At 38.7% G+C, this 25885-nt stretch overlaps 2 protein-coding genes across 4 annotated transcripts; one reads left to right on the top strand and one right to left on the bottom strand.

The window, feature by feature from the left end:
- Positions 1-966: 966 nt before the first annotated feature.
- Positions 967-19018, bottom strand: sez6l2 (seizure related 6 homolog (mouse)-like 2). The gene is made up of 19 exons (XM_069701115.1): positions 18907-19018; positions 18090-18170; positions 17791-17919; positions 17463-17678; positions 13616-13749; positions 13057-13249; positions 11749-11934; positions 11464-11644; positions 9855-10018; positions 8987-9181; positions 7464-7602; positions 6295-6491; positions 5965-6159; positions 4393-4587; positions 4084-4275; positions 3773-3811; positions 3239-3356; positions 2969-3080; positions 967-2287 (listed from the first exon to the last, which is right to left on the bottom strand). Exons 2-19 carry the CDS (start codon positions 18145-18147, stop codon positions 2258-2260), a joined length of 2673 nt encoding a protein of 890 aa, XP_069557216.1. The 5' UTR covers positions 18148-18170; positions 18907-19018; the 3' UTR covers positions 967-2257.
- asphd1 (aspartate beta-hydroxylase domain containing 1) lies at positions 18750-25273 on the top strand. 3 transcript variants are annotated; one of them, XM_069701118.1, is made up of 6 exons: positions 18750-18891; positions 21525-22004; positions 22226-22432; positions 23151-23358; positions 23986-24099; positions 24435-25273. In XM_069701118.1, the coding sequence occupies exons 2-6, from the start codon at positions 21552-21554 to the stop codon at positions 24542-24544; spliced, it is 1092 nt and encodes a 363-aa protein (XP_069557219.1). In that variant the 5' UTR covers positions 18750-18891; positions 21525-21551; the 3' UTR covers positions 24545-25273. The 3 variants fall into 3 exon arrangements, with proteins under 3 accessions (XP_069557219.1, XP_069557217.1, XP_069557218.1); XM_069701116.1 differs by lacking the exon at positions 18750-18891 and adding an exon at positions 19103-19203; XM_069701117.1 differs by lacking the exon at positions 18750-18891 and adding an exon at positions 19127-19240.
- Positions 25274-25885: the final 612 nt, after the last annotated feature.

Here is a 25885-nt window from a genome sequence, read left to right as displayed (position 1 = left end):
TTGATTGACTTATCAATCAATTTTATTCGTGGAAAATGTTCCAAAAATGAACTGCAAAAAAAAAAAATTAATAATAATAAAGTGAAGCAGCCTTCTGGTTTTATGTACCAAATATTTGTACTATTCTTCCACCATAAGTTAGACAAGCAACTTTTGTTGATAGTTAAAAAAGAGAAATTAAAGATTTTTTTTTTTTTTTTTTTTTTAAGTTTTAAATCTGTTTGTTTTTTTTGCTTGATATTTCTTCTTTTTTTTTTAACTTTACGGTCTTTATTATGTTTTTATCTCAAGATGGTTTTCTGTAATTACTAACTTGTTTTAGTAGCTGTATTACCTAATTTTAGGTTTTAGTTTTACTTTCTCCTAAAAAAAACTAATTGAGCTGCATTTCATGAGTAAAAGGTGCTTTATAAATAAAGTTGATTAATTCTAGTAATTATTAATAAAGTTTATGATTATAACTGCAACTCCACATTTTTTTTTTAGAGGGAACACTACAATCCCATAATAATAATAATAATAGTAAAACAAATATAAATAATGCCATATTCATACTTATAGAGAGCAATGTCTTTTCGAAGTCACATGCTGATTTTCTTTTCTTTTTTTATTAATGGCAGGCTGACCGTTCTGGTGAATACTTTCAGAATAAAGTGATCAAATGAATCAGACATAAACTAATAGAGATGATCAGCAGAATGATGACACATAAAAATGATTATTGCTATAGGTGTATTTTTATTTAAAAATAAGATGGGTGAAACGTAAAATAGTGGGAGTCTGCGCATTGTGTATTTCCCGTTTCCGTCTATTAGTTTTAAGGGAAAAAAAACAAAAAAAACAACTCAACTTTGTAACATTCTTTTCCCGTTTGTATACATTTATAAATAGATTGTGTATGTTTTTTATGCAGAAATGTAGGTATGATAGTTATTTGGAAAAATAAAAAACACATTTCTACAAGTCTTACACCATTCAACAGAGACTTTATTTCCAGTTCAGCAAATAATTTACTGCCTTCAAAAGAGTGTATTCATATAAGAAGCAAATAAATGCTACTGATGATGAGAGAAGAATTAAATCTACAAAGCAACAGTCTCCAAGATCCTTCAGTTGGCACAGTGAATGAGACCACATTCACTGTTCAAACAATCATTTGTAAATAAATACATAATGCATCACAGCAAGCAGCCAGATTTGTAATTTTTCATTAACATAGTGCATACAACATCAAATTTGATAACAATGATAACTGTCAGTAACTATAATGATAATGGAAAGATTGAGCATAAGCAATATAATTTACAATCAGTGCATGCTCTAAGCATAATGACATTCATGTCCTCACCTTTTCTTATACAGTTTGTCGTGTGACATTGGGTGATGATGCACTCAGAAACAGCAAATAATAAAAGAAACACTGCCTTTGTAAACACTAGTTCAACAACAGATGAAACACTTAGGGACATTAAATTATTTAACATTATATTTTGGCACAGAATTTTCATTATGTGTATATAATGAAAATATATAACCTCCCGCCACCGTGTATAAGTGTGTATATATATATATATGTATATATGAGACTTATATATATAATTAAGTGTATATATATATATATATCAGCCTCAATCAATATTAAGTCAGATATTTACATTCAGTTTGTGTGTGTGTGTGTGTGTGTGTGTGTTAACACACCGAAAGAAAAAGTAAGGAATAACTGAAATTAAAGTGTTCTTCCCTTTTTCTGTAATACTGCAAAATGTTATAAGAGCCACTATGAAAATAAAGTAAAAACATTCATGTATAACATGGTCATGGCTGTAACTTTTGATTGTTACAAATAAAGTTAAAATAAAGTCTTGCCAAGTGCTCTAATGTTTTGGCCTCATAATGATTTAACTAAATATATAAATCCATGTCCTTTCACCATTTATCCCTCTCCTGGTCTTCCACACTTAGATTTTTTTTTTCCTGTTGTCAATTTCTTACCCTTCATAAGGCACCAGTCCTAATGATACACAAAGTTGGACCTTGAAGTAGGACTTACATTTGGCAAATCACCATATCAGTGCAACAAATCAAAATAAAGCACTTTCACGACTGTTAAACCAGATTTACAGTGACGGTAAAACAGTAAGATAATCAAAAATTAATGACAGAAAGGGGAGTGAGGCCTTGTAATACTAAGGAATTTGTCTTACCAAAGAATTTAATCTTTATGTGGTTTTTAATTCTCACCAAAACTTTTTCTCCTTTAAATGGATACTTCGTACTCCCTCGTATCCTGTGGTCAAAGTAAGAAATCAGTCAGTGAAACATCAGTAACAAAAGACCAAGTTTAAACCTGCAGTGCGGAACTTTTGTCTCCCCCTTCTGCTAATGAGAGTAATTACAAAAATAATATCAACACATGATTGTCATAGGCGCTGCAGTAATTTACTGTTTCTACTGTTGCCACTTTAAAATAAATCGTTTTGGAAAACACAACCCCGGGACATTGATTTGTTTCACTATCAGAATTTAATCATTTTGGTCCGATAACATCTGGAAAGTCTAAAAAAGGCACATGATTAAAATATTATGTCCATTCAAGTAGCATAGGGTTAAATCGAAAGTTATCTGATCAGCAAGTCTCTGGTGCGCATGCTCTGCCCAGTTTGCATTCATCTAGCCAGCGCTGGAATGCCTCACCAGACACCAGATTTAAAAACTCTGCTTACTGTGAATTACAGAGAGATTTATCTGGCATTAACAGGTTTAATCAGCATTTGCGTGTACAACTGTACTTGTTTGTCAAGGGCTTGAAAGCAAACGTTTATCAATGCAAAAGTTTCACATTTTAGGTTCAACGTTTTAAATGTTAAATAAGTAAAAAAATAAAGTAAAACAAATAAGTACAAATATTCTAAGATCTTAATTAAAACAAAGCTGAGAAAACAAATGAATGTTTTTGCTTTATACTTACTCCTGCTTCATAAAGAGGGTTGTTGAAATCGGATTCCACTGTAATGGGACTGTAGGAGTGTGTGTGAGAAAGAGACTTCCAGAAGAGCGGCTTCCATTCTAGTCTGCATATGCTGTGAGTGACAAAATACAATGACATGTATACACATTTATAAATCCTACAGGGTATAGAATATTAGAAACTGAGGAATCTCCAAACTGCAGATATACATGAGTGTAAATATTTGTGCAAAATGGATTAAATGTCACGTTGGTTAACCACAGCACTTACTTTGTGTAGTACATGTAAATTCCTCCAATCAGGAGGATGACCAGGATGATTGGCAGAATTATTGCCAGAGCAATATTCTCACTCAGGATCTGATGGGACGGCTCGAATGACTGGGACACTGTGAAAAAAAAAAAATGACTGTGATGCTTTTCTATTCACAACACACTTGATGATGCATCTTAATTATCAAACCCGTTCAAAATAGGATGCTGGATCTGGACAAGCTATATTTTTACTACACTAATTATCACTTAAAAGACATTTGCTTAATCTAAAGACTATGATATTGCCTAATGTCAACTTTTCCATCATTAATTACACCATCTATATTTTATAAAGTACATTAGAATGTTGTAAATAAAATAAAAAGTTTACTTTTAAGGAAGCATCTATCACAGTGATGTTTTGAATACCACCACCAAAGAATTCCACAGTAAGAAAATATATCCCACATGTGGCTTTAAATAATATTCATATATAAGGAATTATTTGACTCCATACAAATCACATATAAGGGATGGGAAAAATAATCACCTTCTAACTTGTGATCATCCAAAAGCTCCTCATATGCCACTGCGTGAAATAAAGACGAGAGAGACAAATGACCGAAATAATTAAGAAAAAACATAAGGATGCCACCACTGTATTTTTATGCGGTCAATGGCTTAAATAATGGCAAGTAAGAGAACAATAACTTGATGATTTCCAAACATTGATATCAAACAAGAGACAACTTATCTCAAAAACACAACTTCAACAATTCAAACCATTTTCCTGTTCTGTTCCTCACTGTTGAAAAAGGCTCCACAGTATAAAAATACAGTGACAACAGTGATAACTTTTACCTTTGCAAAAGGGGGGCGGGCTGTTCCACTGAGACGGATGGCCGGGAACACAGCTGATGATGACCTCACCGATGAGCTCGTATCCCTCATAACAGAAGAAACGCAGAGTTTCTCCTGCCTGGTAGCTGTGCTTGTATAAGGTTTGGTAACCATTATCAGGTACTCCAGGGTTTGGGCATGGGTCATATTTTACTGTCACGAGCACACAGAAACACGCAGAGGACAGTCACGTACTTGCAATTCAATCTAAATGTGCAGAAAAAGAGCATCATAAACACAAAACCAGGTGAGCGCTGCAAAAGGACTTACAGACGCACTTTGGGCTGCGGTCACTCCACTTAGGGGTGCCAGTGTCTCGTCCGTGGCAGGATATTTGGCTGGGACCTTCCAGTTGATAACCCTGGTTACAGGAGAAACGGACGACTGTCCCGACTGCAAAACCTGCTTCAGGGCGCACCGAGCGCGCTCCGTTTACCACCTCTCCTGGATCAGGACATTGCTGGACTGTGGGGGGAATAGTGGGACACTTAATGTGTGACATATGTGAATATGAATTAATATAAAGAACAGAAGAGCAACATGAATGATGATTGCATTAAACTTTTGAAAAAGATACAATTTTAGTTCTGTCTTTTTCCATAAAGCAATTGGTTGCTACATCCAGCAGCCACTTAGTTGAGCTTTTTTGAAAATTATTTGAGGGCCTTTATTAGACAAAGTTCATGGTGGGCCTCTTAACCCCTAAACTACAGGTGTAATAAAGGCTAGCTAAGCTTGGAGTGGATTTGTCTAAAGGTGACAAAAACCTTGAAACAGCACCTCCGAAGTTTAGTAATTCATTTGTGTTGCACGCAACTCTGGTTAATCTTCCTTCTAATCGTTCATGATTAACCCTTCTCTTGCTCTTTACTCTCCTCCCTTCGTGTTGATTGGCTGATTACCTGCCCATAAATAAAGCCAAAGGGGAGGAGTGTCTCTCTTGACCCTGGCATCACCTTTAGTTCTGTGCATAGCAGATCTCTTCTGTTTGTTATGAGCTGAGTTGGGAGTCACCGGTGTTCCTGTTTTTGGTTTTGGTGCATTCAGTTTAGATGATAGAAATTTAGTTCAGCGGATAGGTTTGAATTCGACGGCACACTGTGTGGCTCCCTTTTCTCTCCCTTTTCTCTGTTTTCCCTTATTTGTTTTGGTGAGTATTGGAATTTCTGTCAGCAAATTCCATTTGAACTGCTGTTTTTGTGGCTTTGTATATGTTATGGGTTCCTTAGGGACGGTGACTTATATTTAGTATGTTTAATTATTTCCTTGCCAAGAAACAGTCCAACACATAACACTGGTTATAACCACCACCTGCCTTTTTTTTTTTTTTTTTAACATATATTTGTACATATATCTGTGTGGATTGAGCACAAACTCTATTGTGTTTTAATTAGAGAGTCCCAGCAGACAGATTTTGTTACTTTTCATCAGTGTCACTCCAGCTGTTTCCCTCCATTTCCAGTCGTTATGCTAAGCTAAGCTAGCTGGCCGCTGACTTCATGCACTACACTTTTATTATGCAGACATGTGAGTGCTTTCAAACTGGACATCTTACTCTAGGTTAGCAGGTTCTGCAAGTGTCAAACAATTATTTTAAAACTAGCTTAAAACAACAAAGAGAGGAGCAACAGCAGCAGGAATGATGACTACATTAACTGTTTGACTGAAGTTCAAAATCTAATGAAACCTGGATGTGTTTTGTTTGAAGAGAAACTTGTATCTTTATATTCTCAATGGTCAAATCATTTTGTGTCTGTTCTTGAAAAAGTAATTAGTTTACACATGCAGTATGGTTTATATATTGTGTTTGGAGTTAGGGCTTTTTCCTGCTGTTTCTCTCACCTTTAACACAAGTGGGTGGACTGCTGCTCCAGGACAAATCCCACTGGCAGGTGATGATGTCAGAGCCACTGATGTCATATCCCGGTTGGCACTGGTAGGTCAGCACACTGCCTCTCACAGGGGAGGAGTGCGACGAGCTGATCCAGCCAAACTCGATTTGAGGGAGGATCGGGCAGGTGTCATTCGGCTCGACCTCTGCAGAGCAGAGAAAGAGAGCAATTCAGAGACAGAAATTAAAATGGTTATTTTGTGATCTGTTCTCAGTAGTGGCAATCCTTCAGTCTTTAACACTTTGGGCCGTACAGTAAAATCAGTTCAGAGTGCACTTACCGCGATAATTAATGATGAATCCCTGACTCAGGATGAAAGTGGAATCATCTGGATCACTCTGAAACTGAATAGTGACCTCTGACCCGCCTGACACAACCTGGAAACGCTGTCTGGACCCCATGTACTGGCCGATCCCGTGGGACATAAGATCGCGCCCGTCGAAGACGGTCAGCACATCTTTTGGGCGGATATTTAAGCTAAAGGCAAGAATAAAAACGAGAGATGAGCTTTCACTTCAGAGAGATTCTGTTTTTAAGACAAACAGTCCACCCACCTGATGCATTATATTAGTCAGTGCAGTCGAGAGAGAAGAGAGGCAGAAGATTATGTAAAGCTGCAACATGATATGGTCTTTCTTTCTATTACAATATCTTCAAAAGTTATTTGGTATAAGGTACATAGAATCTTTAATGTATACCATAATGTTAACTTGTTTAAGTTTATAAAAAGATAAAAATGGAATAAAAAGAGCTGAAACTGAACTGTATGGATTGAATTTGAACCAGGAGTTGGGAAGTTGTGTGCACCGTATGCTCGCCGTTCAAGTGGTTGAATTGTAATAACACTGTTGCTAGGCAACGATGATGGATAACATAATGCAGGAAATGCAAAGTGCACGGAGGGAAAAGATGATGCAGTTGTCAGGATTTTCTTCAGACGGAGCCAATTTTCTAAATTTAGGAGAAAAACTCTACTTGACTAAAATAACAACATATTAGCTTAACATCCAACAAAAAAAATAAACTTCCATGGCCTCTGTAAAAGTCAACAAACACATCACAACTCGTGAGCTCGGGGCTTACAGAAAAGTTTGAGTTCCGCTGTCGTGAATACCACATGAGGGGGCCATTCATATAGACTCCTTGTGTACACAGTAAATAAGACCCTATTTGAATGCTTGAAAAGTACTCCTACTCATAAAGATTGCCAAACTGAATTTAGCTTTTTACTGGTTTAATTCAGTGTGAAGTTTAAGTTTGGATATCTGGCTCTCTTAGTATTCAGGTGATTATTACTTCAACGAGATAACCATCCTCCTGGCAAAGCACTCAAACACGGAGCTCATGTTAATCGAGAATCAACATTCATGAAGTAAAGGGATTATGTCACTATATTTGCGGAGACACCTAATTTCTTTGTGATTGTATATGTAGTTATAATATACTCACATCTGGACCTCCAGCTCAATGCGTTTCTCCTCATTACCATGGATCTGCCATACGCAGTCAAGCCCCTTGGAGTAGCTCTGGGGCCAATCAGGAGACAGGATAGTACCAGAGGGCTCGGTCCACTCTCCTCCGCACACAGCTTACAGAACAGAACAGGAGAGAAACTGAGGTGAGGACTCGGACACAGAGAGTGATGAAGTGATGTGGGATAAAAGAACAACAGAAATTTTAACAAGAATATCAACTTGAGAATAAATATATTGTGAATGGAGAGAAAATAAAAAGTAAGGTGATAACTACTGTAGTGACAACTCTGAGACACATTTACAAAAGAATATACTGCATCATAAGCTTACTTAAAACTTAAAGTAAAGACCTATTCTGTTATTATAAACCTTATTAAACACAACAATTAACTTACTTTTTGGCAGATTTATTACTGAACGTGAACAATTATCACTTTAACATTATTGCCTCATAATTTCATAACATATAAGGCCTAAACAGATACAATAAAATAAGGCTGGAAAGTATGTCAGTCGGGAAATGGACACCTCAGCAGCACTTTTAATTCAATGTAAAGCCACACTTCTGCATGTGAGAAAACATTCATCTTGATTGTATTTGGAGGCTACTTCTGACTTCACATAAAATGTCTCGACCTAGTTGAATCCTATTAAAACTGAAACCGTGACGCCCCACAGACACATATCCAGCCTTGGTTGTGGAGTGAATCCAGGATCCAGGAAAAGAACAGTGCATGAAGACAGTTACATCCTACACACACTACATTTCCAACACAACATTTGTCAAATATATTTCAGTGAAAGAATAACAGGCCTGCAGGGCTAAACGCCTTTACTTAGAGAGCAACTCTATTCCCGTTATACTTGGAAAATATGACCAATCACACACACAAGCTCTCACAACCACCAGCAGATCCGTCATACTGCAAGCAGTCCAACAGTTTCCACTCATCTCTGCCATACATGGACGCTTCAGCACTCAATCTACTGACATCCCACCACTCATCTCCCTACATCACTGTGTACGCTTCTCTGCAAGCAAAAATACAGCGCACAGCTTTCAGAAGGTGTACCTGTCACTTTAACGCTCGGTTGAAACGAATGCACCTGTGTTTTCAGCCAGTCCCTGACCCACTGCACAAAAAACAGACAGTTTTATATCTATCACAGTGTCCTTGCTGCTCTTGGTTTTCACAGCGTGCCAGCAGATGGCACTCAGTGTAGCTACAACATCTTGAAGCTCCAGGTACTTATCTCAGCACAGTTCACTTTGAAAATCAATGTATCAAATGACTTTCTCACGTCATATAAAAAATTGAATGTGCTATGTAAATACGCATCAGAATTAGATTTAGCTTTAAGAAACTGAGCCAAGTTTATTCATCTGATAAGAGAAGTAAAAAAATAATCAGATTTCTTTAACTGCTGCCTTCTGGATTGGCATATTACTAGATTCACTTACTTCAAATGCAGTTAAAATGCAATCCTGAAAGTTACCTTTGCACACAGGCTCGCTGTCATTCCAGTGGGGATTGCTGGGGTTGATACACTCGATGGTCCCCGAGCCTTGTTCCATGACGAAGCCTTGAGAGCAAGTGAAGGTGACGGTGGTGCCCAGCTGATAGGTGATGTCACTGCTGCTGAAGTTTCCATGAGGCATGTAGGGCTCCCAGCAGTGCTCATCATCGAAAGCTTAACACAGACAGAGAAAAACAAAATCAGAAATAGTGTGTGCACGTATATACTGATCAGAGAATCATTCCCCTATTCCCTCTGTTTTGATTTCTAGTAGTTGTTCTCCTGTTTGATGAGATCACGTGACCATACTCGTTTAATTTAGCAGGGATCAGAGGAGCTTTACACTTGGGTTGACCCAGAATCTTAAACTCTCCTGTGCAGAAAAACAGCACCAGTATATTGCATTAAAACCAATGAGCATATCCCAAACCAAAAATAAATCCCACTGAAACGTGGGCAGACTGTGAGCACGCATGCGGCTCATTATGGCCTTTTTCAACACAACAAAACCAATGTGAAGAAGGCTTTGGTTCTCTCAAAGGTTGTAGTCTAAGTGGCATTAATTATCTATAACTTAGACGGTAAACATTAGAAAAGCTTTAGTGAGAAAACAAGTTGTAGCAAATAAGACATCACCTCTAAGACTTTGGAATTCAGATAATTAATGATCTCTGGTAATTCTGTAATGAATCATAACTAACTTTTATCGGGCAAAATGCTGACCCAGGTATTAAATATTATATAATAATGAGCTCTGCCACCGCCTTTCTGTTTTTTGCTGAATGTGGAAAAGACCTCATGTAAGGAAAAAGGATGCAGGCAGAGCATCCGAGGACTCTCTGCTCACCCTCATATCGCAGCGCCAGCAGCAGAGGGATGGAGGAGGAATCGGCTGTGAGCTCCAGGTACAGTGTGGAGCTCTCACTCAGCAGCCCCTGTTCTGGGACGTCATCCAGGTCCGAGTCAAAGAGAGGAGGAGACAGGGAACTGTTTCCATTGCGCACAATTAACCTGAGAAGAAGAGGCAGAGATGCTCTGATCAATGCATGATTAAGGAATGGACATCAGAAAGTGTGGTGTAACATACAGGACACTGATGTAGAATATAACCATTTTTATCTGGGTTTATGTCTCTATACATCTGTGAAGTCAAGACAATATCAAAGTTTTCATTAAATTAGAGTTAGAAGTTAATTATGAGGGATTATTTTCTATTTTTACAGATTACATAAACAGTTTTCTCTTTGCATTATTTGTGATAATAGTTACTTATCATGTTTGCCTGTCATTGAATAATGATGGCGGCAGGCCTGTCACAGTTATTATATAACTGCCTGATTGCAATTTTTTTAGTTGATCGCAATCTTTTTGCATAATCATTAGAGCCGTTTCCTTTCATTTGTATAAAAACAACTGGATGAAACCAACATAAATTTCATATTTCCATGACCACTTCGTTTTACATCATTTTAGGTTTGACTGCCGCTCTGATGTCAACAAACCCCTTACTTCTCCTGTGGTTTAATGTGAGTGGAGATTTAGTGCCACTATGTGTGTATCTTGAGGCACTTAATTTACAATATTCAAATGGCTGCATTTTTGATGAGCATCTATTGACATTATCACCATAGATGCCAAATACTGAAGCACTGCTGCCGGCACTTTAGGGTTTTGAGCCAATGAAAAAGGAGAGTCTGATAACTGGGAGGAGGCTATTTGTGGGTTTTGAAGCAAAAAGGTGCGGGGTTAATGGCACTGTTTATATGTCCTAATGTATGGAAATGACTCCCTCTTTTTTTTATAAGGTATATGTAAATAATTAAAATAGGAATAGGCAAATACTTTAATAGTGGCATAAAATAAACAGAATGACAGAAAATTAAATCCTTAATCTCAGTTATTTGTATCATTTATCATAAACAAAAATTTCAGTGTCACGACAGCCGAAGATGGTGGGTAGTCTGTGTCAGAAATAAAAAGCTGAGCAACAGTCTAATGAGAATATTGGAGTTTTGAGCAAAAGATTATGTCCAGTTGTATTATGGGTGATGAAATTGTCAGGCTTCTCTGAGAAAAAAGCCCATGAGAAATAAAAGGGATTTTTATAAAAATGTAACAGCATCAAAATGGAAATGTTCTTTTCTTTTTTTTCTTGCTTATTGCTTAACTTTCTAGCGCGAATCTGTTAGCTTTAAAAGTGTGCTCTAAACTGGATTAGTATGATGAACATCTGAATAGGAAATTAAGAGAACACAAAGGTGAGGCTGTCTAATCTGACTGTACTAGGCCTGTGTAAAATCTGTAAGAGGAACAAATGTTTGTAAAAAGATGTCAAAACTGAACACACAAATTAAAATTTGCCACAGGAGGGACACTAATAACCGTTGTTCTCCTTGTGGTCTTAAAACAGATCATCACAGTCTGTGATGCGCGCACGAGTGGAAACACAAACTTACTTATCATCATCTTCATCGATTGCAAACCTCTCGAAGTGTAGGTGGAGTCTGTGTCCCTCTTTGGCTTCTATCAACCAGTGGCAGCTCAGATTATTTCCACTGTGGTTGCTAACAGATGGTGGAGATGGAGACAGTATCCGTCCCACAGTCGCATTACGAATCCACCCCCCACATGACACAGCTGAGGAAAAAAAAAAACATCCCACATTTTATTTTCTAATGTCCACCACTTAAACACTCACCAAGACTGGAGAATTTAAAACAAATCGAATTCTCTTTACGAACCGACACACTGAGGCTCTGGAGTGCTCCAGTGAGGTTGCGTTGTGTTGACACATGTTGCCACTTCATGGCCGCGAACCTGGAAACTTGAATTACAGTGGAAGTGGGCCTGACCTCCAGGGTGGATGTCTGTCACCGTCACTCCGCCACCCTCAGGAGACAGAGGGAACGGGCAGGACAGCAGAAAGGCTGTTGATGAAGGTTGACGAAGACAGAAAGTTTAGGTACAAGTTTAAAAGGAGATCTTTTTTCTCAGTAATATATTCTTCTGTTGGTGAATTTCTACACTGATCATTATTCTCTCTTTCATTTACAGTCTCGCATGCTGCCTAAACTCATCTCTTTTTTTCATGTGTCATTATTCTTGACCATTCAGCCTTCCTTATAAATTCTTTGCAACCAAGTCTCATCAAAATGTGCAGTACCTACATCAGCCCACAGTCCGAAACATATTACTTTCACAAGAACATTTTGAAAATTGTGAAATGTTCTTCTTGGTTTATTCTTTTCTGTAGGCCTGGTCCACGTCACAAACACCAAAATCAAGTGGTTAGGTTGATGCACTCGTAGGTTGGTTAGGTTTAGGCACCAAAACTACTTGGTTAAGTGAAGCCATCAAAATGACTTGTTTAGCCTTAGGAAAAGATCAGGATTTGGATTAACATAAGTAAGTTCCTTAAGTAGGTAAAGCTATGTACATAAGTTACAGTATGTTACGTGTTGATCTTTAAATCTATGTGATGTGGTCATTATTTCTTTGCTTAACCTTCCCCATCACCACAATGGACAGATTGTCCATGGAGACATGGCGGAGCAATTGCCATATTACACCGGCTCTCTTTTCACCATGATCATGGGTCTTCATTTTAGGAAGATACAACTGAAGTGTGATCACCCAAACCTTTATCTGGTGCTTTCTTGATCCCTAATACATTTTGTTATTCATCTCTAATCTATTTATCGGCATTTAGAAACTTTCAAAATTAAAATGAGACAAACATTTACCACACTTCTATGCTTTCAGTGTGCATTTATGCAGGTTTTCATTGCAGCCACACACAAAAAAAAAATTCTGATGTGGACTCTTTCATTAATAAAAGGAAATATAAATTAGAAAAAAAAAAAAAAGAAGTATTTTTAAAACAAATAATGGAAAGTAAATCTGGTGCAGTCTTTGGTTGGATAAAAAAAAACATGTTTCTTGTCATAAAAGAGACCTGTTTCCTTGAATGTTGCATGTTTCTTGTCATACTGTAAGGTTATTTAAAAAACAGCCCTATTTATTCTATAAAACAGGAAGGGTTAATTTACCTTGATAGTGGAGGCTAAACATGCCATGGTTGGTCTGTCGGAGACTGCGATAGTGAATGTACACCTGATTGGTTGGGCTGCGAATCACCTGGCCCTCCTTCATCAGGGTCTCATTGGCTAACAGCTCTGGTCCAGAACCTCCATATCCCATAATCGTCAGAGACTCCTCCTTGGAAAGGTTAGCCTTCCTCACCTTGAGGGAAAAAGAGGACACATGGAGATTGTTTAATCAGTTGACACTAACATACAAACTCAGATAACTCCTGGCAAACTCAACACTGGTCATGTTTCTATGCAAATATTGACTTCTTAAGGGTAACATGCATAGTGTGCTGGGTGAAATGGTCTTCATTTAATTTAATGAGATTGTTTATGTTGCCATTTTTATCTAGTTTAAGTGCATTGAGCTCTAAACAGGACTTTATTGCGTCCATATTCCACTTTGTAATTCAAATTCTGAGGTCTATATATGTATTTGAAAGACAACATTACAGAGACCAGGCCAGAACAGGTTAATATTTGCAAAGAGCAATGTTTATGGATTCATGATGCACATTACCTGAATTTCCACACCATAACCCGCATACACAGTAATGCTGTAGGTGCATTCCAAAGGGGAGAAAGATGATGACGCTGCAGGATCTGGTGACTCAACAACATCCTCCATCGCTGACAAAGTGGCATTGCACTGTACTGTAAAAAGAGGGAACAGGCAGGAAGAGGAGAAGAAATGCTTTTAAAACTTGCATCATATAGAAAAGCTTTCCTAAATTAATAAATAGGATTCATAGCATCAGTATGGCAGCATCATGTTAAGTTTAAGTTCTTTGCTTAAGGGCTTTTTGGAAGGTTCTGATTGATAAGAGAAAATCAATTGCTTTTCCAAAGGGATTCTTGGGATCAAAATGCATTGTTAACATGGATATAGCCCAGATATATTATATGAAGCCCATGTTTACCCCTGGGGCAGTGGGAGATGAGATGGGATTTAATCACACATTTTTTACACGTTAACGATACTGTAATTACACAAAAAGAAGCTGATGAGCCATAACGCTGTTGCATCGCAGTGACCTGTTTTTTTTGGATGACGATTAGAGAGCGAAGATGACAGAGAAGTTACATACTGTATCTTAAGGGTCTTTTGATGCCTCCTACTCTCCTGATGATCCAAACTGAGTGGTTATTAAGATGCCCATTTATCAGCACATATTTGCAAAAAGATATATCCACACATTTCTATTTTAGAGGAAAATAAGTCAATCAAATAGGATTGCACATTTTCACAAGGCTTACATTCAGCGTATTTATTGTCACAATAGTTATACTACAGCATATATAAGTAGTTTAATCTCAGACAAGGATGTAAAGTCTGAGCCTGAACGTAACAACCTAGCTAGTCATTACTGAGGTGGTAGCTGTCAGTAACAGTACATCTATTAAATGTACTGTACTGTCATACTCTACTGTACTGTACTTGAACAAGATTAATAGTAGGGAGCAGTGGTTTGGATGACACCCTGATGAGCTGGTTTGCCTTGAATTAAATTATTTTATTGACTGCATGACTGACTGAAACTGCTGCTTTGCTTCAGTAAAATCAAACTGAAAATCAGATAAGTTGTGGTTTTACACTGGGTAATGTGACAAACTATAATATGAAATATGTACAATATGTTCTTACACCTCGTTTAATAAACGAAAAACAACTTAGGTAAATTAGATAGTTAAATTTCATGATCTCTAGACAGTGCCACCCTCGCTGTTTCAGTGTTTCCAGTCTATACTCTACAGTTCTGTTCACATCTGGCATTAAAATGGATATTGGATGATTCTGTCACAAGTACATCAGTTCACACCTGGTATTAGAATTCTTCTCTGCATGTGTCTCAAGTGACCACTTGTTAACAGGTTTTGCTTTTCCCGTTTTACATGTAAATACATCATTTCTATTTGCAAAGACAACATTTTGGTTTTAACTGGTGGGAGGCAACAATGCTCTGCACTTAACACTGTGTTTACTGTACTTAGTCTGCCAGAAATTGAAAGAAGGAATTGAAGCAACACATTTGCGTTTACACTGCTAAAAGTATGTGGATATATGTCATATGTAGCGCAGAACACCTGCAAATGCAGCCTCCGCGACCGAATCTCGTGCGTTCTCAATGAGTTTTGATTGTGTTAACATCTGTACTTGGAGATGTCGACTTGTGATCGGATCACCCAAGATGCTTAATGCGATGTGTAAACAGGGCCGAATTGACAGTCACGGTCAGACAGTAAAGGCTTCAAATTGAATGTAGCCTAGAGACATCTAAGTGATGTCAGTCTTCTCAACTCTGTGTAAAACAGTGGTTAAGCACATTTTCCAAAAGGTTCAACTATCAATTTAAGGTGCAACTGTATTGCCATGACTTTTGAACATGTTTAAGCTTTTTTTTCTTTCTAGTTGGAAGATGTTTTACAAAAGCTTCAAATCACAATTCCCAGGAAAGACACAATAAAAGTCCCGAAAAAGCAGGTGACAAACACACACACACACTCTCAAGCAGAAAAGTAAGGCGCAAGTGTTAGAGTTTATAGGTTCACCTGGTTGCTCTTTTATCAGTTATTTTCTTGTTCACCAATTCATTTTCATTTGTTTGTTGTGACAATTGGACGCTGACAGTGAATGCGTCACATGACAGTAAACAGCACAAATTATTCAAAATTTCAGTCCAAACCCCTCACTGCTTCACATCTCAGTTGTCAGAAAACACTAAAAGTATATTCACAAAGTCTTGTATTGCCTGCTATGGATTTTATTCAAGGTAACAAATACGCATTTCAAATCAGATGAAATCTCACAGGACAGTGTACATGGGGAAAACAAAATCCTCATGATGCCAATCTCTTGTTCCATCACATCTCAAAGGTGCTCTATTGGATTTGAGATCAGGTGACTTTGGAATCCATTTGGGTACAGTGAACTCATTGTCATGTCCAACAAACCAGTTTGATGGGATATGAGCTTCGTGACATGGTGTGTTAACTATTAAAAAAAATGGAACATTATGGTCATAAAGGGAAGGACATGGCCAGCAGCAAAGCTCTGGTTGGCTGTGGCATTTAACCCTTTCATGTATAGAGGTCACTCGGTACAGTGGACAGCTATTCAAATGTTGTTTTCTTGTATATGCATGGGTTTTGATGGCATAGTTGCACATCAGCCACTACAGTGAACGCTATTGCATCATCCCATACGAGGCTGAGCATGTTCACTCCGCTCTGCTTCTACCAATCGGCTTGTTGCTCCCTCACTGCGAGCTAAACACTCTACAAAATCACGTCTGTTTGCTGTCTTGGCTCCTAAATGGTGGAACGAGCTCCCCAACGACATCAGGACAGCGGAAACTCTGTACCTCTTCCGCCGCAAACTAAAAACACAACTCTTCCGACTTTACCTTGAATAGGTAGCACTTTAGTAGCACTTAACATGGCACTGACTGATAGCACTTTGTAGTTTGGCTTTCTTGAAGAAATTGTATTTTCTTGATTCTTGTTGTCCTGGGTTTGTACCCTCCTGGTTGTAAATGCACTTATTGCAAGTCGCTTTGGATAAACGCGTCAGCTAAATGAAACGTAATGTAATGAGAATATGTGGATTCACTGACTACATCTAGGAGGAATGCCCTTCATTGTCTTCATTGCCTTTCATTGATAAACTCATTCTGTGTCCCTCCAAAGGTTGAAACCATGAATCCTGAAATGTAGAAATAAAAGAAGCACATTATTCCTGCAGATATAAGACCAGAGGCATTGACAAACGTGTCTGTGCTTTACAGTGCACTGATGTTGTTACCCAACATCTAAAAATATTCTACCAGCACTGAGCTAAAAGTCTAAAATCAATACTGGATGCTGAACATGTTACAATATATTACTCCACATTATTAACGGGTAAATGGTAAAAGACTGCATTTATTTAGCAGGTGGGCTAGCTATGTTGACTACAAAGCTAACTTAAATATGAGCATTAAGTCACTAAAGTCTGGTTATGTAATAGAATTGTAATTTTCAAAAAAATAAAAAGTACATGCCCATCTTTTTCTTTACAAGTAACTCTCATTGTATAGTAACTTGTAGATGTTTAATCATTACTATTTTATAATGTTTTCATTTTACCTTGTCGATCTTCTTGTTGTTATTTCTTCAAAGCGAGACAGAGAAGAGAAATCGCTGAAGGAACGTGATTCAGAGGGAATCTGTAGCCGCTGCAGGCGCCGCTTAAAATCTGAGCAGCTCTGAAGCCACAGGTGAGAATGAATTACTTGTTCAAGCATTTCCTTATCAAAACCATATCACTCAATAAACAACTGAGACTCAGGGGAAGTCTGCAAGCCTGCAAACTTGTAGCATGCAAGTACCTGGCATGTGCATTGTGGTAATGGTGGTGGTGGTAATCAGAGTGGTGGTTGTCTCCTCCTCTATGGGCAGCGAGGACATGGTATTCCTTGATCCCGTCTGGCTGGCAGCGGAGGACGAGCTTAAAGCTGTGGTGAGAAGCCCTGGTGATATGGCTGTCGCTGTGGACTCGGCCTGCCCAAGCCCCGGCACAGCTTGTGTCGGGTTGGTGGTCGTACCTGCAGAAGCGAAAGGTACAAGTCAACGTGTGTCATTTAAAATGAACAATCACCCATGTTGGGCTTTAGCTGCATTGCCTAAGACAAAAAAAAAAGGGCTGTGATGGTGTACCTGTGCCTGTAGAAGCCTGTCCGAGGTATTCCTTACTCTGCAGGGCAGCGTGGATCAGGTCGCCCAGTGGGTAGGAGTCTGGGGTTGATGTTGGTGGTGTATCAGGCTCAGGAGTCATGAAGCTCATACCTGAAATAGCCAAGAATAATTACTCTTTTTGTTTGGAAAGAGCAAGCAAACAGCAGAGAAACAACGTGTGAAACAATGTGAGATAAACAAAACCCTCTGAATTAGTCTGTGATTGTGTGTGGAACAACAAAGGTGCATGCATTAAAGAACATTCACACAGAGACAGTTACCTGAAACAAGGTGGAGCATGGTGACAGACAGCATCACAGCAAGGCGTGCGAACCCCATGGCTTTGGCTGAAGCTGAATGACCTGAGAAGGTTAAAGTGAGCAAATCGATTAGAACACTCTTATGTCATCATGTAAACACATAATTACTGTTAGACTGCTGTAATTATTATTAATAGCTTGCAATTGCTGCGAGAAGCCCACAAATAACGCATGATGGCAGGAGAGGATAGCAAATTATTAGTCATTGAAAATTCTCGCAAATCTGAGTATATGTTTACATCGCACAGGCCACAACGACACGGATTAGTAGATCATTGCGATAGGATATTGTAAAATCTCAGCTGAACCAATCTGTAAAATATCCATTTATTTGTTCAAAAATTAAAAGCATAAATAAGAATTGAATCTAGTTGTTTTGGTATTAAAAAAAAAAAAAAAAAAAACAGGTATCGCAGATGGTAGGTTAAATATTGAAGCTTCACCCCTGCATTTTCTCCCCCAAATCTGCAACAACATGCCGAAAATGCGCTATTCCAAAATTCTGGAAATGAGCCTGCCCTCACCGCAGGTACACTCTCAGCCTTATTCGCTCATCAGCCTGTTAATGATAACGTGTCAAAAAGCACCTCCGCTGTTATTTGAGGCGTTTCCTCGGCGAAAAGCCTTTTGTGGAACAAAATGATGGGGCTATACGAGGCAGCATCACTCGCGCCTCCCCCGGCCCTCTTTGTGCGGAGGACGATTTTTTGACATCGGGCTTCACCACTGCTGAGACCAACGACCATCTCGATAAGGCTGAAAGGTGTCTGCCACTTACCTGTCTTCCGGGCTGCGTCCTGTGGTCTTTATCTTGGCTTGTATCCTGTTGCTTTAGGCCGAAAACACGGCGGGGTTTGGGCTGGTGAGATGCCCCTAGCTGGTTACCGTGTGCTTGACGCATTCGGCTATGATGTGAGGGCATTTGTGTTGGAGCTTCAGGTGCGCCCTGGCGGCGAGGCGCGGTAACTGCAGCGACGCGCGGTAGCTCTCCACATTTTGTCTGTGAGCGCTGGAGGAGCCGTCCACCGACACGGTGTTGAAGTGCGTCCGACACAGCGCTGCACGGTTTATCAAGGTAATCTGACAGAGATGTGAGATGCGGAACGCAGCGGGTAAATAGTGTATGTTTGCGCATTTCAAGGCCCGCATGTGCCATACGGTATGCATGGCGAACATTGTGTGCCGCGGTTTCCTGGAATGGGTGGATGTTTGCGCTAACATGGAACGCAGACAGTCAACATGAGCCAGCTGAAGCCGTGGGGGACTGCTGCAAAGCAAAACCAAAATGTATGCAGAAGCGACTGCAATAAAATGGTCCACAGTTTATAAAACACGTTTATGGTGTGTGAACGTGCTGCAGCCTGTGGTGTTCCCAATGGACAGTACCATCCATGTTGATGCAGCCACGAAACGCATCCGCTCAATGCCTATTGAGGAAGAGCCCTCCCACCCAAAATACACACGTACGCGCGTACACGCACACAGATGTGCATGCACCATGGACTGTATATAAAAGAAAATGCATGAACGAATGTTTTCTGCTTGTGGGTAACGGTTAAAAAAGAAGCGAAAAACGATCATTTAAACACTATATCTCCTAAACACACACAAACGCACACACACTTTTCTTACAATCCCCATGGGAATTTTCATTGACATAATAACCTTCACTATTACAACTAGATGCTAAACGTTACCCGTTAACCGCTACCCTAACCTAAACTTACCTAACTAACCCAATGTCTTAACCCTCAAAAAGCTGACTCTATTATGATCCCCACAGTGACACATGTCCCCACGGGGTTGGTGTGCATTCAGGTTTAAGCCCAAACCAGAATATACACATGTGCACACGTGCACATACACAAACACATACTTATGCTTTAATTAAATCTATTTGTCATAAATCTATTTTTTTCCACACCAAATGCTCAGATATGTTCAGATTTTTTGCCACTCAGAAATCCAATTGATATCAAGACCAAATGAATGCAACAGTTAAAATTTCACTTGCTTACGACTCATGCAGTTTTAAAATCTATTAATACATTATTTAGCACTATTATCTTTAATTACGGTAGTTCCTCTAAAATATCAACTGTTGGTGACAAACGTTATTTATGTCAGCGAGCTGAAACTAATTAAGTGATCAGAGATATTTTCAACTAACAGGAAAAACAACACTGTACAGAACATTAAAGTTGCTTTGTGTGAAGACAATTCAATTCAGTTTTATTTATAGTGTAAAATGCCCATTGAACATGGTCCTGATACACTTTACAAACACAAAAAAATGACAGTAAAATCTAGTAAATTTTCAATCAAAATGTGCGAACAAACACAAAGAACAGTTTCATTAAAATAGCAACGTCAGAATGAAAAAAAAAATAAGCAGCAAAGGGACATGGTAAAAAAATATCAATATTATAGGAAAATTTAAAACAACATGGAGTTCTAGCCAGTGCCTGGAGGGCAAGGCAGAGCATAGCGAGGGGTTGGATCAGGTAATTTTAGACTACCCTAGTTGTAAGCTTCATTAAATTAGAAAATTTTGAGCTTAGTCCTTAAGGTAGAGACCAAGTAACCCTCCTGAACCCAGGCAGGGAGCTGGTTCCACAGGAGGGGCCTGATAACTGCAGGTTTTGCCTCCCATTGTACTCCTGGAAACTCTCAGAGCCTCAACAGTCATAATTAAAAAGTTTTGGCTTATCATGTAAACTATGTAGAAGTAGAAAAGCAACAAAGAAGCTGGAAGGAAGAAGAAAAGGAAGAAGCTGACATTTTCTGAATTAAGAGCCAAGTGTAGACCAAAATCCTTGGTATGAAACCCACAGCTAGTTTGCCATAGGAAACAGTGGGTACAAGATCGAGACTTAAGTAAAAACCATGTTAGTCTCAGAAGCAACTAAACTGAAGGGTCAGTGGTTCAGTGATGGGCAAGAAACCTGTATTGAATGTTTCACAATTTTTTTCCAAATGCATGCTGGGATAGGTCCTAGTTCCCACTGACCATGAGGGGGTTTAAAGTAAGGAAGATAAAATAATGAGTTGTCTGTTTGAAACCAGGGCAGTTCATCATTTGGACTGTGCTTGTTAGCACACAGAGCCACTACTACCCTTGTCACGATCTTTAAGAGTTTGACCAGCAAGAAATGTCTCCGTACAATAGGACAGGGTTCTTTTTTACTTTGTAAATTAAGAAATATCATAATAAATAAATCATAACAACAAGTACAGCTTGCAGAAACTCTTGTATCACCTATAAAATTAGCTTGAGTACAGTAGAAACATATTTTTTATTTTACAGAAATACTTCTGTTTTTTTTGCAGTTCTTTTCTGTATTACACACGTGTATATATGCACAGCTTTAATCTCCCTATCTTTTTCTCTTTCAGTATTTTAGTGTCCCTCAAATTTAAAGGATGCACTGGTCAATGAACACGCTTCCAATGCCTCCATATGTTGAGCTGGGTGTCCACTCACTGAGCGGACTTCTGTGGACTCTCCTGCTCTTGTTCTTGTGGCACTGTTATCGGATGGGCTCCGATCTGCCAATCCCAGGCCACGCACACGGCGGAAAGCTCAAATCAAGCTCAAGGCGGTCCATGATGTCCCGGAGCGGTAGCTGCATTGGAACAAAGTGTAGTGCACGGTCCAAGCTGTCGAGGAGTGATCAAATTACTCCTTTTATTTCAATGGAAACGGTGGAGGATGAAGAGCAGGGACAGGGCTACCTCACCCCAGTGCTGAGTCATGCCTTGTTCCCTGCCCAGGCATCGGCAGAGGCCAAGAAGCTGTACACAGCACTGCAAGAGTATGCCAAACGCTACAGTTGGGTGGGCATGGGCCGCATTCACAAGGGCCTCAGAGAGCAGGTAAGTGTGTGGGCCATAAGCTGGTGCATACTATCAGCAATTCATCTTCTTTATATGAGTTGTTAAATAAACTTTTACACTGATCTTCATACTAGTCCAAGAGTTAGAAGAAAGAAGTTACCTAATATCTAGTTTAGGACTGTCTTGGTTCAAGGGTAAACAGCATTGGACGGAAACATTGCCAATAAATAATCATTGATTTCTCATTGTTCTCACTATAGGTCAGACTCAATGATCACTCTGCTATACAGAAGCCTCATCTCTTCTTCTTGCCAGATGTCCCAAGTGTTCCTTTCTTCCCACGTGATGCTCATCGACATGACATTGAGGTCTTGGAAGCCAACTACCCTGTAATCTTGGCTGAATTCCAAGCTGTTTACCAACGGGGCATCGACTCAAAATTCGGCTGGACCTCTCTAGGTCCAAAGGTACACAGTAAAATCTTTCAGGGCAGCACAAAACAATTCCATCCTAAAAAACATCATCTGTTATGTAAAACACTGTGAAAAGAACCAAGGGAAACTTGGGAATCTACAGCCCTTACCATTACTTAAAACATTCAGGAAGGCTATTGAATTATTCAAATTGTTAATAATAATTCAAACAGTTTTTTCCTTTCCAAGTTTTACAATCACATCAATTGTCCTCTTTGGCTCAAAACCTCCAATACCAATACAATACAGTAACAAATACATTAAATATATGACATCAACACTTTGCACCCATTTCTTCCACAACTACATTATGTGGGTCAAGTACTGTACATTCAGAGATTCTACCAGTTTCATGTACAACTTCAGTAATTTCAAAACAAATGCAAATTATATCCAGGACTGAATCTAGGCATAAAGCCCACTGTCATGTAATGGATTTATTAGTGTTTTTGGATGGTACAGTCTATCTGAAGTGGACAAAATAATATAAAAAAACAAAAACAAAAACAAAAAAACCCCAATTCTGACCAAAAATATAATTTAGTGATTTTTATGATTAGTGTTGTTCACTTTTTCTTCATTAAAGATCCACATCAGATCTCTGATATTAGTTGTTGAAAACACTGGATGGCTATATCAATTAGTAGATTTAGTTTAATTCTGTGTATCTCATCAAAGTCATGTGTTAAATGGAGATCATTGTCTCTTTCAGGGCCAGGCAGTGTTTCCCTTGTACAGTGCAGGCGTCTCTGTGGCAGGAAACTGTCGCTCCTGTCCCTGCACCTACCGCACGCTTCTTTCTCTACGTACGTTTATAAGCAGCAACTCACTTGGATCGGCAGGGTTTTGGCTGCTGAGGCCCGGAGCTACGTTGGGGAGCTCATATGGGCCCACAAATACTCGCCTACGCTGTCATCTTGGTATGTAAAAGAGTTACAATTCCTGTGGTTAACCACCATTTATGTATCTCTAATTCCACAAAGTAATGCTTTTGTTCAACACAGCGTACTGGAATTTGTTGCCCCAAATTACACAAATAAAAAGATGTATCCTCTAAATTCACCTGCGTCTACATTGACCCTTTGTAACTAAATATTTCAGCCAAATTGAGGTACAAAATCTTGTGAACCTCTGTAAGTCTTCAGCACGTGCAATGAATGCAGGATCACTGAAGGCAGTACTCAAATTTAAGTAAATTATTAAAGATGTCTCAGCAAAGGGGATCAGGTTGAGTAAGAGAGAACATTATGGTTGGTTTCTTTATACTATGATGGAACTGTTGCACCTAATACATTGCTGTCAGACTTCACTACACCAAAGGCAAAAGAATAATAACCTCATAAAATACTAAACCACTGCATAATCTGATACATTTTTGGGTCAGAGTTTGAGGTTAATTTCCCCCTCGCCCATTATGTACTGTGATCCGTCTTCCTATAATCCTCTCAGTTTTAAATGCAGGAAGGGCTGGAGTTCATGCCCTTCTTAATGGAGGGAAAGCATGATATTTTGTAGCCCAAGTTAAAAACCAGACATCACTTTTGTAGGTCTGCAGACTCCACCACTGTGTGAGCTGGTGGTGGGAGGGGAGCCTCAGTGCTGGTCAGAAGGTCACTGCCTGCTGGTTGATGACTCCTTCCTTCATACCGTCTCCCACAAGGGTCAGTGAATCACACAAAAGTCTGAACATTAATTATATTGTGATTTTTGATCAGAAATTGCAGTTTTGGATTCTTGTCAAATGTTTGTAAACTGTGTGCAAGCAAGCTCTTTTATCATTAATTTAATTAACATTGATGCTCTAATTTGCGTTATTGTTACGAAAACTAAAATTCAGTGCATAATCTCTGTTCCCAAATGGGCAGAAGCATTTTAATGTTACATAAGTATTTGGGTTTTTCAGGATTTAGCTCCATCTGTTGTTTCCAACAGTTTAATCTATGGCTGGTCCATTAAAAAAAGGAAAACTCTATTCGTGTCTATGTGTTTTTTTAAGGCCCTCCCGATTCTGGACCTCGAGTCATCTTGAGTGTGGACCTTTGGCATCCAAACGTGGCTGCAGCAGAGAGACAAGCTCTGGACTACATGTTCAGCCCCGACCTCTGAAAGTGCCCCCAGTATACAACAGACAGGGATGCCTTAATTTAGCCTTGCTTGTCCTGTGTCATGCATCTCATTCCAGTCGACAAATCACTGTGTGAATCTGCTCTAAGAATTACACAAGCCATTAGCTGTGCTCTCATGTGCTGTTGGATTTATGCTCTTTACCAGGAAGTGCCACATGAATGGATTATGTTGTTGTTAAACATGCCAGACAATTTGTCTGCAAAAACTTACATCAAGTAAGAGCACAAAGAATGGTTCTGTTTTTTGGGGGGGTAAATATTAGCATCTCGAAGTAATATGCTATACTAATGAATGCATGTGAAACCTACCCGACATGATTACTGGACTTTGTTTTGAGCTGTTGATGCATGTGCTAATATCCCTTCAGGAAAGACATTCAGAGTGCTTGGGATGCTTTATTTTGAAATTACCTACGATTCAACCAAAAAACTGTGAAAACATTAAAATCATATAAATGTAGATTTCAATTTATTTTTGTTTTTCAAAATGACTTCCAAACATATATGCATACTGTGGTTTTTATTTCTCGTATTACAATCTTTTGTGTATGCTTGTATGTTTCTATCTAGGAAATACAAAATTTGTCTTTGTTTATAATTTCTTTATAATTGGTGGTTTGGCAGTGGTTTACATATTAGCCTACCCATCAGAGTTTTTGTTAATTCTGTTTTTTTGGAATTCAAATAACAAATAAATAATAAACTATTATTGCTGTGGTGTCTGGAGCAATGTTTTCAGTATGGCGTCAGACTAAGATAGGTGAAAAGAATTTAATGACGCTAATAAAGAGAAATATTATAACAAAAAGTAAATGGAAGAATTATGGAATGGCAATGGCAAAGGGATTAACAATATTGTTGATATGGGACAGAGCTAATTGTTTTGTATAGCTCTTAAGATATATACTGGACTTGTATAGGGAAACATAATTATCTTAATCTAATAAATAATATCTTTGAGCTAAAGTGAATGTTTGTTCCCAATTTGACAAAAAAAAAGAACGTGTTCATGTGCATGGAACAGATGGACAGATGGATGGACGGGCGGACAGACACACGACCACAGCTTTCACCAGGGCAGAGGTATTAAAAAGTATCCTTATACTTTACTGGTTAAAAAATTTGAAATAAACAGTAAATCTTTTAATTTTGATGAAAGTTCAAAATGGCAGACATCATTGTTTGGATAAAACGAATAAATTAACAGCCTATGATATATCATGAAGTATTTTCTTTGATATGTGATATGAAATTTGTCTTTTGCTTTCAAAAGATAATGTTTAAAAAAAAAATGGCAGTTCATTAAGCTCCTACAGTGCTT

The sequence above is a fragment of the Brachyistius frenatus genome, unplaced genomic scaffold (genome assembly GCF_029030835.1).
Source record: "Brachyistius frenatus isolate BFR_SWC_R1_liver_20210118 unplaced genomic scaffold, ASM2903083v1 Contig_36, whole genome shotgun sequence".
Taxonomy (NCBI): Eukaryota; Metazoa; Chordata; class Actinopteri; family Embiotocidae; genus Brachyistius; species Brachyistius frenatus.
The sequence above is the reverse complement of the archived record's forward strand: the minus strand, read 5'-3'. Positions and strand labels throughout refer to the sequence as shown.